The sequence below is a fragment of the Anolis sagrei genome, chromosome 1 (assembly GCF_037176765.1).
Source record: "Anolis sagrei isolate rAnoSag1 chromosome 1, rAnoSag1.mat, whole genome shotgun sequence".
NCBI lineage: Eukaryota > Metazoa > Chordata > Lepidosauria > Squamata > Dactyloidae > Anolis > Anolis sagrei.
In genome coordinates, this window is record NC_090021.1 from 288,511,762 (window position 1) to 288,524,591 (window position 12,830).

At 39.1% G+C, this 12,830-nt stretch overlaps 1 protein-coding gene across 2 annotated transcripts in view; it reads left to right on the top strand.

Annotated features, from left to right (window-relative positions):
• Nucleotides 1-306: 306 nt before the first annotated feature.
• LTK (leukocyte receptor tyrosine kinase) overlaps nt 307-12,830 on the top strand; it is a 139,960-nt gene continuing 127,436 nt past the window's right edge. For both annotated transcript variants that reach the window (XM_060760745.2, XM_060760753.2), the window contains exon 1: nt 307-474. In XM_060760745.2, coding sequence (XP_060616728.2) covers nt 414-474 — 61 coding nt within the window. In that variant the 5' untranslated portion in view covers nt 307-413. The remainder of the gene's footprint in view (nt 475-12,830) is intronic.

A 12,830-nucleotide genomic window follows, 5' to 3' on the forward strand; every position in this document is an offset into this window, starting at 1 on the left:
TTGTCAGAAACTCAGAAAGAGAGTTGATTTAACCCAAGCTTGCATTTTAGTTAGAAACAAACACAAAGGGTTTTTCTGTGCAGTGTCAGGATGCAAATGGAGACAAAGTTGCCTATATCAGCTCTTCCAACATAATGTTCCCATTTAAAGAAATGAATGTGTATATAGAGATGTTAATAATGCATGTCATTCTGCTTCCTGAATTGCAAAAGAAAGTGAATGAACGCATGTGGCGAGGGAACCACGAGGGCTTTAGGACCCTGAGAGCCCTCCATGGCAGGAGGTGAAATTCTTCTATAAGCCAGCAAGAGACCAAGCATTAACATCAGAGCTTTGGCAGAGTCTAAGAGAGAAGGACTGACAGCAGAGAAGAGGGCCAGTGCGGAGCAGGACCATCCTGGACCAAGGAAGTCATGGATTTCCCCCCACAGTTCCCTCCCGGTTTTCAAATAGTGCTCTGGATAACCACAATAGGTAAGGCACTTGATGGTTGCTGTATTTCCATTCCTTTTGGTGCAAAGTGCTCCCAATCAATGAAATTTTCTTTTACCTTTCTGAAACTTGAAAAAAAAAGAACATCAAGGAGAAAAAGTGGCAATCCCAAGCAGTCTGCTTTATCACTGCCAAATATATTTTGATTGTATATGTTTCAAGATGAAATACCTTCCTTCCCCTGGATGTGAGAGAAGGGACATTCATGCTGAGTCGTCAGTTGTGAAGACCGGATTCAGATTTGGCTCGCACATGGTGAACCAGACATAAAACAAATTGCCACATCTTTTCCTGGTGTTGAAAATGTTTTCCTCTGCTTTGGACTGGAGATAGTTTTGCAAGGGTATGGATAAAATGTATTACCTTGAACATATGATGCATTGCTACCAGATGCTTTGGGAAGTGGGGGGAGTAAAGGACAGGTTAGATCTGAATAAAAGGAGGAAACTTTGGGGTGATGTCCTGAAGGCAATACAGGCTGCCTTCAGAGAGGGGGGGGGGGTAAAGACAAAAGGAGGTGGCAGTGGAGACTATTGAGGACCTGGAGGAAAAGGGTGTGACAGCAACCCAATGGAGTACTGGTGCATAAGCAGCGTATCGAACAGTGGCTGTGTTTAGCTTTGTTCGTCTTTGGCAGCTTAACCTCAGGGAAAATGATTTGGGAATTCTAGAGCAGAATGGAATGCTTGAAAAATGATGAAAAATAAGCAATTTATCTCAGCTTGAAGTATGACTGTATGAGAAAACAATGGTTAATTCATGGCTCTATTTATTATATTTTTATTCGATATTTCTGCCAAACTAACTCCCAGAGCAGTTTCTGATGCAAATACAATCCAGTTGAAAATTTACAGCAATAACAGGTCATGCTCTCTTGATACATATATATGCACATACACATTGCATAGTATTCTCTGGCCATGCTTTTAGAACTGTCAGAAAACAGAGTTAATTAGAAAAATGCTCAGAGTTTGAATGGAGTGAGACTATTGTGAATTGCTTTGGGCAGAGATCTACCAGTTCTTTACTTTGTAAAAGAAGTTTTAGTACACCATTATAGCAATAATAGAAAGCAGTAATTGTGCAAAACTTAGAATGACAGTAGTTTAGCCTTCTTTATTGCTAACTAACATATTTATTAAGTGATGAATGTTTCACGACACTACATAATTGTCTGTGAGAAAAGAAGGAAGGAGGAAGGGAGGAAGGGAGGAAGGAAGGAAGGAAGGAAGGAAGGAAGAGGTTTTAAAGTTACTTACTATTAAGGAAGTGTATAACTTTGAAGTAAACATCCATAGGATTGAGGTATACATTACGCTATGTAACAAAATTTGAAAATAAAATGCTGTTCCTGGTTTGAAAGTGTTATTTGCTGTTTAATTGTGTAGTACTTACTTTGAAAGTAGTTGCTACACTCCAAAAACCTCGTTTCTGTTTTTTATCCTTCTACTATCTGATTTTGTATTTTTCCTTAATGAAAATATGATCAAAAACAAAGTTTTTGCAGTTTAACAAACTTTTTCCACATTTTTATGACAGAACCAATTAGGAAATGACATTTATTACCCAGAACAAAAAATGTGTTACATAGTGTTAATTGGTTTGGGGAAAAATGGTATACACTTAGACATGGTTCATACAATTTGTTTTGGCTCATACACTGTTTTAAGCAAGTTCTGTAGTCCTGTATCACCATAGGCGATCACTCGTGGCCAAGTATGATTGTCTTCCAAGGGTAGAGTCTTGGCAGTGGATCTATAAATGACTGTGGAAACCTATTCCTGATTCACACAGTCTTTCACAATGAGAACATAGATTTCCAGATGGAAGGCGGCCCCTACAAGGATTTGCTTGACGCGCCTTCCTCTTGACATATTTCCCCCTTTTCTAAGCAATTTGCATGTTTCTATTGTGAACTTTTTTCTCTCTCGTAAAGATGTTGCTTCATCCAAAATGGGGACTTCCAGATATTGCTGCACTGTATTTTCCTATAAGCTGCAGCCAACACAAGGATACTGGGAGATGTTAGTAAATAACACAAAGAGAGTTGTGTTTTGAATAGTCACAGATGTGTAGCCATGAATACAGCACCTGCCCAAACTGTACCTGGTTGCCTAGCATACGATTGTAAATTATTGAACATCACTTTGGAGCGCTATGTTTTCAATTGTATGTAATTTTTTCATACTACCTGTTGGCTGTTTCATGTCTGTTTTCAACAAAAGGGAAAAAGCAGAATGAGAATTAACGAATTGTTATTGGAAAATATTATCCTCTTTTCTAATAAAGAGCTTATTAGGGACATAATAGTCATAGTTAATAAAAGTCATTGTTAATAATGTCGTGGAGACAGTTTAACTTGCCCAAAATCACAACTTTATTATTGCACTTTGCTAAAGGTGGATAAAGATGGGATTTGTGATTGTACAATCAGGATGGGCATAGAGATTCCAGAATTTGGAAAACGAAATATTTTAATACTTGGGTGTCTTTTTCTTTAGCAGAATCCATCATGAAAAAAAATCAGAAATATATACAAGTTACTTAATTTCTTATCATTGGAGACGTAAATGGGAATATATTTGTAACAATCTTATTATCATAGAAGTATTATGGTCATGTTCCACTTTCCCCATTATTAATCGGAGAAGGTTAAATATATGGATTTATATTTTTTTCTACAGTGTTTGAAACTTAAGAGACTAGTTGTCCTTAAAGTTAAAAATATACTGGAAAAGCACAAACATCATATAATCAACATTCAAAAATCCCTTGAGGTCCTCCTTTGTGTGTGAATTAACTGGCTGTGTTTACGCACAAGCATTTGAGGGTCTATTTTGAAGTGAAAATGCATGTACCCTTCCTCTCAGCAGGCATGTAGCCGGGGGGGGGGGCTTGGGGGGCTTCAGCCCCCTCCCCCCAAATTCTCATGCTGGTTCGTGAGAAGGCCTTACTGGTGCATTATTTAAACTCTTATGTTTATTCATATAATGATCTGATCACCATACTCAATATGTCCCATATGCATGGGGGTATTGGGGTAACGATACAAAAGGTTTGCTAGGGTAGACCCTCTTTCACTCAGACTCAGCCCCCCCCCCTCCCCGAATCGAAATCCTGGCTACGGGTCTGCCTCTCAGGATGCCTCTACACTGTAGAATAGTGCAGTTTGACACCACTTTAACAGCCCTGGCTCAATACTATAGAATCTTGGGATTTGTAGTTTAATGAGTTCGTTAGCCTTCTCTTCCAAAGAATACTGGTGTGACCAAGTTACAAATCCCTGGATTTCATAGCATTGAACCATGGTAGTTAAAGTGGTGTCAAAATGCATTAATTCTACAATGGGGAATGAAAATCTGAAAATTTCATCTGTGCTAACTAATCAAATAAATAAATAAATATGTAAGTGATTATTTCCCAAAAGGTACAACTAGGTACAAAATGAAACAATAGGTTTCTAAAGAAATAAGAATTGCCTCTGGGACTAAATCCAACATTAATCCCATCTGGAGTAGACATATGAAAATGATTGGGACACATTCATCACAACCACCTTAGGTTCCTTTGATTTCAGTAGATCTGCTCTAACTGGAACTAAGATTGAATTTAGTCCTTTGTAAATGTTAAGAGACAGTTGAGGCACATGTTATCAACTCTACATAATTTTCAGTGGCTAAAGGTCCCCTCGGGCAGATAGGGAAGCCTAAAAATAAATTATTATTATTATTATTATTATTATTATTATTATTATTATTATTATTGACTTAGATTTTCCTGGCTGCAGAATTTGCTTTGTATTAAATTTAGAAGACCACAAGCTGAACATGAGTCAATAATATGATGTGATAGCTTAAAAAGCCAATATGATTTGTGGCTGCATCAGTAGGAGTACAGTGTCTATATGAAGGGAAGTCCTAGTTGCACTCTATTCTGCTTTGGTCAGACCTCATCTGTAATACTGTGTCCAGTTCTGGGCACTGAAATTCAAGAAGGATACTGAAAAATCTAGAATGTGTCCAGAAAAAGGCAACCAAATTGATCAAAGGTTTGGAAGACAAGCCCAGTGAGGAGCAGCTGAGGGAGTTGGGTATCTTAGCTTAGAGAAAAGAAGGCTGAGAGGAGACATGATAACCATAGGTTGCTGTGAGTTTTCTGGTCTGTATGGCCATGTTCCAGAAAACTGGAACATGGCCATACATCCCAGAAAACCCACAGCAACCCAGTGATCCTGGCCATGAAAGTCTTTGACAACACATGATAACTATGTTGAAGCATTTGAAAGTATGTCACATTGAGGTGGGCAAGGGAAATCATTTTCTGCTGCTCTGAAGTCTACAACACAGAACAATGGACTCAAATTGCAGTAAAATAGATTCCACCTAAACATTAAGAAAATTTTCCTACAGTACGAGTTGTTTGGCAGTGGAATGTGCTGCCTCAGTGTGTAGCGGAGTCCCCTTCTGTGGAGATTTTTAAGCAGAGGCCAGATGGCTGTTTGTCAAGAGTGTTTGGATTGTGTCTTTCTGCATGGAAGAATGGGGTTGGACTGGAGGACCTTTGTGGCCTCTCCTAACTCTATGATTCTGCAGTGTTGCAATATCTCCTAATGCAGCATTACTATACCTGGGGATCAGGACCCGGGGGGGGGGGGGTCGCAAGGGGGTGTCAGAGGGGTTGTCAAAGACCATCAGCAAACACAGTATTTTCTGTTGATCATGGGGGTTCTGTGTGAGATGTTTGGCCCAATTCTGTAGTTGGTGGGATTCAAAATGCTCTTTGATTGTAGGTAAACAATAAATCCCAGAAAATACAACTCCCAAATGTCAAGGTCTATTTTCCGCAAACTCCACCACTGTTCACATTTGGGCATATTTGTGCCAAGTTTGGTCCAGATCCATCATTGTTTGAGTCAACAGTGCTCTCTGGATGTAGGTGAACTACAACTCCAAAACTCATAGTCCATGCCCACCAAACCTTTCCAGCATTTTTTGTTGGTTATGGGAGTTCTGTGTGCCAAGTTTGGTTCAGTTCCATCATTGGTGGAGTTTAGAATGCTCTTTGGTTATAAGTTAAATATACAACTACAATTCCCAAATGACAAAAGCCATTCCTACACACACACACCCAAACCCCACCAGTATTCAAATTTGAGCGTATCAGGTATTTGTGCCAAATTTCATCCAGTGAACAAAAATACATCCTGCATATCCAATATTTACATTACGATTCATAGCAGTAGCAAAATTACAGATGTGAAGTAGCAACTAAAATAGTTTTATGGTTGGGGGTCACCGCAACATGAGGGTCTGTATTAAGGAATCATGGCATTAGGAAGGTTGAGAAACACTGTCCTAATGTTTTTGGTATCATCAACATCTGTTGTGTTACTTGTGTAATGGAATAAAATACAAGGGGGGTCTGGTGTGACAGAGGGTTGGACTGGATGGCTCTTGTTTCTATTCTGTAGTTGGTGGGATTCAAAATGCTCTTTGATTGTAGGTAAACAATAAATCCCAGCAAATACAACTCCCAAATGTCAAGGTCTATTTTCCGCATACTCCACCAGCGTTCACATTTGGGCATATTTGTGCCAAGTTTGGTCCAGATCCATCATTGTTTGATGTTTCTATGATCTCCTCACAATCTTCTCCAAGCTAAGTGCTATAAGATCCATCTCTTAAGCACAAAGGGGGAAATAATATAAAATATTAAAGAAACAACCCAATCCTCTGAAAAAGAGGTGTCTGTGTTTTTCATCTGAACTGTTCTAACTCTGCACCATATATATGAAGCTTACCCTATAATGATAAAAAAAAAAACAAATTAAAGTACATTTGATTGCTGCTGGGTCATTGTGACCTTTGAAACTTTGAACTGTTTCTGTTCCTGTTCCCATCAAAAGAACCCATAGGAACCCAATTGTATCTGTCAGATGTTTAGAAACGCATTACAGGGAGATGAACTGTTACGGTTCAAACAGTGACTTTATCAATTATGTATATTTGCAACAAGGGCCATCCTCTCACTTTCAGCCTTTCTTATGAATTGCTGTGAAAGTTATGGATTTGAGATAAATGGCTATAGCTGAGAAATGGTTGTCGATTATACTTATTAGAACTCAGCTTATTTCTTACAACAAAAATAATAACATTTATTTCTTACCTACCTAAAACATACAAAGAAACTACTTGTCTTGGCTTTCCTGTTCATGAAACAGCTGCAAAAAAATACCTGAGCCAGAACGAGAAGCAAAAATATTAATGGATGCCATAATATAAGTGATTCCTTATGGCGAATAACATGTTACATGAAAATGCAAGGAGCTTACCTCCCTTTACACAGTTCTGCAGAAATTGTTTTAAGTAAGGGGTATAGTTTCCATATGAGGTATCTCTTCCATGAAAGACAATCTGGGCACAAAGGTTATGCTAAGAAAACTATCATCCCTGTTCTTGTCATCATCCATGTCTTCATGTGGATTTTACATGAAAAATCATTAAAGAAGAAAACAGATTCCTGCTAGCAGTGTGAGCATCTACATTGGCTATATACTGGGGCCAATCTGGAGCAGCTCTGGACTGGCCCTGGAAGTCATGTAGATGTTTACAAACTCTATCCCTGACCTGATTCAGCCTGGTCAGACTATCATCATATCTTTCCAGTCCTCATTGCTGCTGAAGACAGCTACAGAGCTCTGGAGAGCTCCTGGCCATTGCAATTGTATTTGCTGGCATCAGGAAAAGTGCTGGTGCAACCAGAGAGAAGGTACTCATGCGATCACCTCTGCTTCTCCCTTGCTGATGCCAACATGGATCCCCATAGTGGCTAGAAGTTCTCCAGAGCTCTGTAGCTGTTTGAACTATGATGAAAACAATATGGGCCCAAGATGTCTCCTTTTCCCTGTGCTGATAAGGAGATGGACTGCTGTCCATCCCCTGCCTAAAGTATGAGGCTGCTCCAGAGTCTTGCTCCACAATTTTCCCCTACTTTTCTTAATGCAGAGCATGGTGGCACAATGGGTTAAACCCTTGTGCCAGCTGAACTGCCGACCTGAAGGGTACAACCATGCCTGGTATAGAAAAATTTGCCTCCAGACTAGGCTATATCACAACTGATAAAGTGCCGCATCAGTGCTGACCCAACTCCATTGCATCCTGAAGGTCGACAGTTCAAATCCACAAGATGTGGTGAGTTCCCATCTGTCAGTTCCAGCTTCCCATGCTGGGACATGAGAGAAACCTCCCACAGGATGGTAACATATCTGAGCATCCCCTGGGCAATGTTTCTGCAGATGGCCAATTCTCTCACACCAGAAGTGCCTTGCAGTTTCTCAAGTCACTTCTGACACAATTAAAAAATGCAGAGCTGAGTTGGTTCAACCAGGTTTACCGCATGCTAAGGCCCAGACATTCCTGGAAATCCTGTAAGCATTCAGAAGCATCTTCTGATTCAATTCAGATTTTGGGGCCCATGTACAAAAAAAATGTTCCTGAACAAACAGAGTTAAGTACATGTGGAATGTGTGTCTCTTGGAAAATTTCTGGTAGTAGAGAAACCGGGTTATTGGGAAGACCCTAGGAGCTGCAGTCCAAAAAGTAACTGTTCCAAGCTTTAACAGGAAGCAGACATTCAATACCTTGGATAGCTCCATGACTTGACCATTCACTGGGAGTAGCAATTACACAAAGAAGAAAATTAAGTACACGTTATATTAAGTGCATACAGGCATGCACACTAACATGGTGAGAATATTCATGGTCCTGAATACAAGCATAACAGTAGTAACAGTGGTAACAGTAGAACAAAGTTGTATAGCAATATTTTACCTATATACACACCTCATCTCAATCGATTTTATGTGAGCCAATTTCTGTCTCATTGCATGAGCACGTGCAACCTTTTTCGGGCACATGTTTATACAGACCAGGAATGGTAATCATGCATCCTGTAGGCTGTATAAGATCTTGGGGATGACAGTGTTGTACAACCCAAAATGCCCTGGAACTTATAATAACAATCTAGACCACTTTCAACTTGAGAAACATGGTGTAGTGGTTTAAGCATTGGACTATGACTCTGGAGACCAGGGTTTACATCCCCACCCAGTCATCAAAAGCCACTAAGTGACCTTGAACAAGTCACATTCTTTCAGCTTCAGGGGCAAGTAAAAGCAACCCCCCCTCTAAACAAATAATGCCAACAATTGTGATATCTTCTCTTTAAGGTTGCCATAAGCCAGATACAAATAAGTACACATTAACAACAAAAACACTTATATGCTATATCCCCTAAACAACAAGCCCCACTTCTCAAAATCTTTAAAAGATGACTAGGAATGGTGTGACATAACTTCCAGTTACCCCAAACAGAGGCCATGATGGCATTCTGCTGCCCTTATGAGCTCTGGAAAACAAACAAGCAAATATTAATTAATAAATAAAATCTTTTGATGTGGTCTTTGGGTCACAGAGTATGTCTCATGCCTGTTATGGAAAAATTAATGTGAACCAAGAGGTCACAGAGCTGGTTATATACACGCCTAGTTTATGCATAATATTTGGCCACATAACCTTGTCTTCTGAATTGTCCATGGCCATCTAGATCTCTTGCATGAATGAACCCTTAAATATCTTTAGATGAAGAGAAGATTTTGATCTAATTGAAATCTACATATGCAGTTTTCTTTCAGTCACATTTCAAGACACTGAGTGTTCTTTTTTTAGTCTAACTTGTGAAATAGCTACAATTTCTGCATGAAATGTCTGCTAACTTAAACAGGAAAGGAATCCAATTTATTTTTGTTTCTGTGCGGTGTATTTGTTTTATCAGGCCACATGCATAACTGAAGTTCTTCACTTTGTTTTCTCCTCTGAAGCTGTTGCTGTGATGATCATAGAGAGGTCTACCCATCCTTTTACCTCTTTGATTACAAATCTCACTGAAAATCATAGCACAAAGTATCCTGCCAATTAACATAATAGAAAGTTTAACTTTCAGTGTAGAGCATTTTAAAAACAGGCATGACAAAGCCAGTGAGGACCAGGCAAATGAGAACATTAAGGAAGGATGGGTGTCAGTTTCAGATTTCCAATGAAGAATAGAAAACAAGAGATGGAAAAAAGCTGAACAGAGTTTTGTTGTTATGATGGTGATAGTTTTATCCACAGCTTACCAGCAACAGTGCCTTTCCACAGTTGCTAGACAAGTAGATGTACTATGGTGCCTCATTATTGACAATCTGCACTACTTGTTGCTCCTTTCTCCTCAAAAATGTCCTGCCTTCTCTCCACTCTTCCCCTCCTGTTTCCTCATGTTCAGTGCTCAGTTCAAGATCTCCCATACCCCTTCCCTGTTCTTGGAAGAAAGGAAGGTGAAGTTACCATCAAGTAAGGTGGAGACAGAAGTAAATATAGTATGGCCCCCTTAATAATGGATTTGCTTCCCCTGGCTTTGCTTACCCATGTTTCCCCCAGAAACTCATCAGATATCATCTGACATGAAGTAATATATGATGGAGAAAACGGATATGACAGAGAACATCAACTGGTTTCATTTTAATGTGTTAATTTTTGGTTTTCTGCAACATACTAAAAATGCAACTGATGTCATGAAATGTAGCTGAACAAACAAGAACAAGAAAGGTGTCATTTGTATTGCCAGTAAAAAGATAGGAATATCTCATGTATGGATGACAAAACTATTTGTGTGATGCCCCCCATCCTGTCTTTAGTATCTATTGATGTAAAAAGTTAAACCTGAACCCTGCAGGGGTTCTTGTGGGTTTTTTCGGGCTATATGGCCATGTTCTAGAGGCATTTCTCCTGACGTTTCGCCTGCATCTATGGCAAGCATCCTCAGAGGGTCTGTTGCAATTAGTACAATGGGTTTATATATCTGTGGAATGGTTGGGGTGGGGCAAGGAGCTCTTCCCTGCTGCAGTTAGGTGTGAATGTTAGCTAATCACCTTCATTAGCATTTGAAGGCCTGCCTGAGTCTGGGAAAATCTGTTGCTGGGAGTTGTTAATCTGTGCCTGGTTTCTTCCTCTCTGATGTTTAGCTGTTAAAATTTTAGAGTTTTTTAAAACTGGTAGCCAGATTTTGTTCATTTTCATGGTCTCTTCCTTTCTGTTGAAATTGTCCACATGCTTGTGGATTTCAATGGCTTCTCTGTGTAGTCTGACATGGTGGTTGTTGGTGTAGTGGTTGTTTTACAATATGATAGCAGTCTTGAGCAACCTGTGCCAATAGAGCAAGCGGAACAGAGAAAGAATGCTAACGTAAGGATTCTGTTCTGGTAAAACTAATTTACTGAGATTTTTCAGAGGAGTTTGGCTCTTCATAAGCAATCTGACAGAGGATGACTTCATACTAGCTAGTGCTTAATCTATATGTTTATGGCAAAATTGACCCAGATTGAATAATTGGCAACAATGCTCTGTATGTTTGAAACAAGTCCATGCCACCTTGAAGCTGCATTGGTGGAGTAGGACAGCAGATCTCAAAGCTGCAAATGATTGAGACAACAGCCTTTACTTCTTAGCAGGTTTATGTCAAATGAAATGCTGCCATCACCAAATGCTATGGATTAGTGAATCTGATGGTCTCCCTTGTGTGCAAACCACTGAATGAACAAATGGGCACAGTGCCCTGTAAGCCTAGCATCATTATGTGCCTAAGTCTTGAAAAGTGTGTTTGTGTGTGCACAAGAAAGAGAAAGAATAAACGCCTGAGCACTTAAACTTCTATCACATTTGACAGATGGGGTGATAGAGATTTGCTGCCTTTTCCACAACTATTCATTATCAACATCACAAGGTTCAACAATCCAGGACATGTCCAAAGGAAGACAACAAAGATCTTGAAACCATCGTGCATAAGAAATGATTACTGCAGTTGATATGCTTATTATGGGGAAGAATAGACTAAGAACTTAGCTATCTTCAAATATTTAAAGGACAGTAAAAGAGAATGTGTCGCAAGTTTGTTCTGATGCTCCATTGAATCACCAGATTCAAATTACAAGAAAGGAAATTTTCAGTAAAAATTGGGAAGAGATTCCTGACAGTAAGATCTGCCTCAGGGTGATGAGCTTTCTTTTGATTGATAATTTTTGACAGATGTTGGATGGCAACTATCAGGCATACTTTAACTGTGGCTTTCTTGCATTGCCAGGGCTGAAGTAGGTAAACCCTTCTGCTCTACAAGTCTATGATTTACTTTCCACTGCACTTTCTGAAGCAGAATAATGTATATGTTTCTACTCTTTGTTCCTGAATGACAATGAATCTGTGCTGAATCTGGTAATTATGTAGGTGTGAGAAAGAAGAGGTGGAGTAGTGCAGGCTGGTAGCCCCAATGTTATGAGGTGATGAAGCTAGATATCATCCAAACTTTAATCCAGGTTAAAATGACATATAAGTGGAATAATTATTTGAAATATTTTGAGTACAAAAATAGAAGGCAGAAAAGAAGTCCTCTTAACTGATGGAGAGGCAACAAAGCAGGATCATTTAGAAGGAGGTCAGCCAGGCTTTGTGAAAGAAATCTTTTACAGCTCTCTAATGAAAAGAGAAATGTGGCAGAATCATATGCAGAAGAAGACTCTGGGGTTTCCACTTGTGCTGGCAATATGCTGCCAGTGGTGGGGGCTGCCAACACAGTGATGTTGCAGCATCAGCATGGATATCCTGCAGTGTCATAATTTTGGCATCTACTGCCACAAGGGGACTTAGGAATGGTTCTTTCCCTGTCCAAAAGGCATGAGTCAAATATGGGACTGCACTTTTAATACTTTTAACAGTTCTAATTTTTGGTCAATTTAATTATTGGTGGCATAAATTATTTAATGTGTTTCTTTGAACCTTACGCTATATTTATAATTAACTATTTTAAGAAGACATGCTGCTGGAACACCTCATATACCAAATTTTCTAGATTGCAATCCCAAAACCAAAAGTGGAAAAATACAAAAACTGTTCACCGAATTGATTAGCCACTAGAGGGAGATAAAGCATATACATCCCGACAGTTTCAAGAGTCTGTTTTCATTCTGATTTGAAAGGAATTCCAAAACTGGAATATCAGCTAAAATTAAAGGTCTTTTTTCTAAATCAATAAACTCTTTTTAAAAAGAACTATTTAAGATCACAACTCATCTAACATATCATGTTCAATTCTATAAAACACATATTTTGAAAGGTATGTGAAATGCAGTATAGAATGAAGAGAACACAGCAAGTGTTCTCGGCAAGTAAGGTGTTTGACACCATTTTAACAGCATGGTTCTATTGTATAGCATCCTGGGGTTTGAAGTTTGAAATTATATGAAAGTGAAC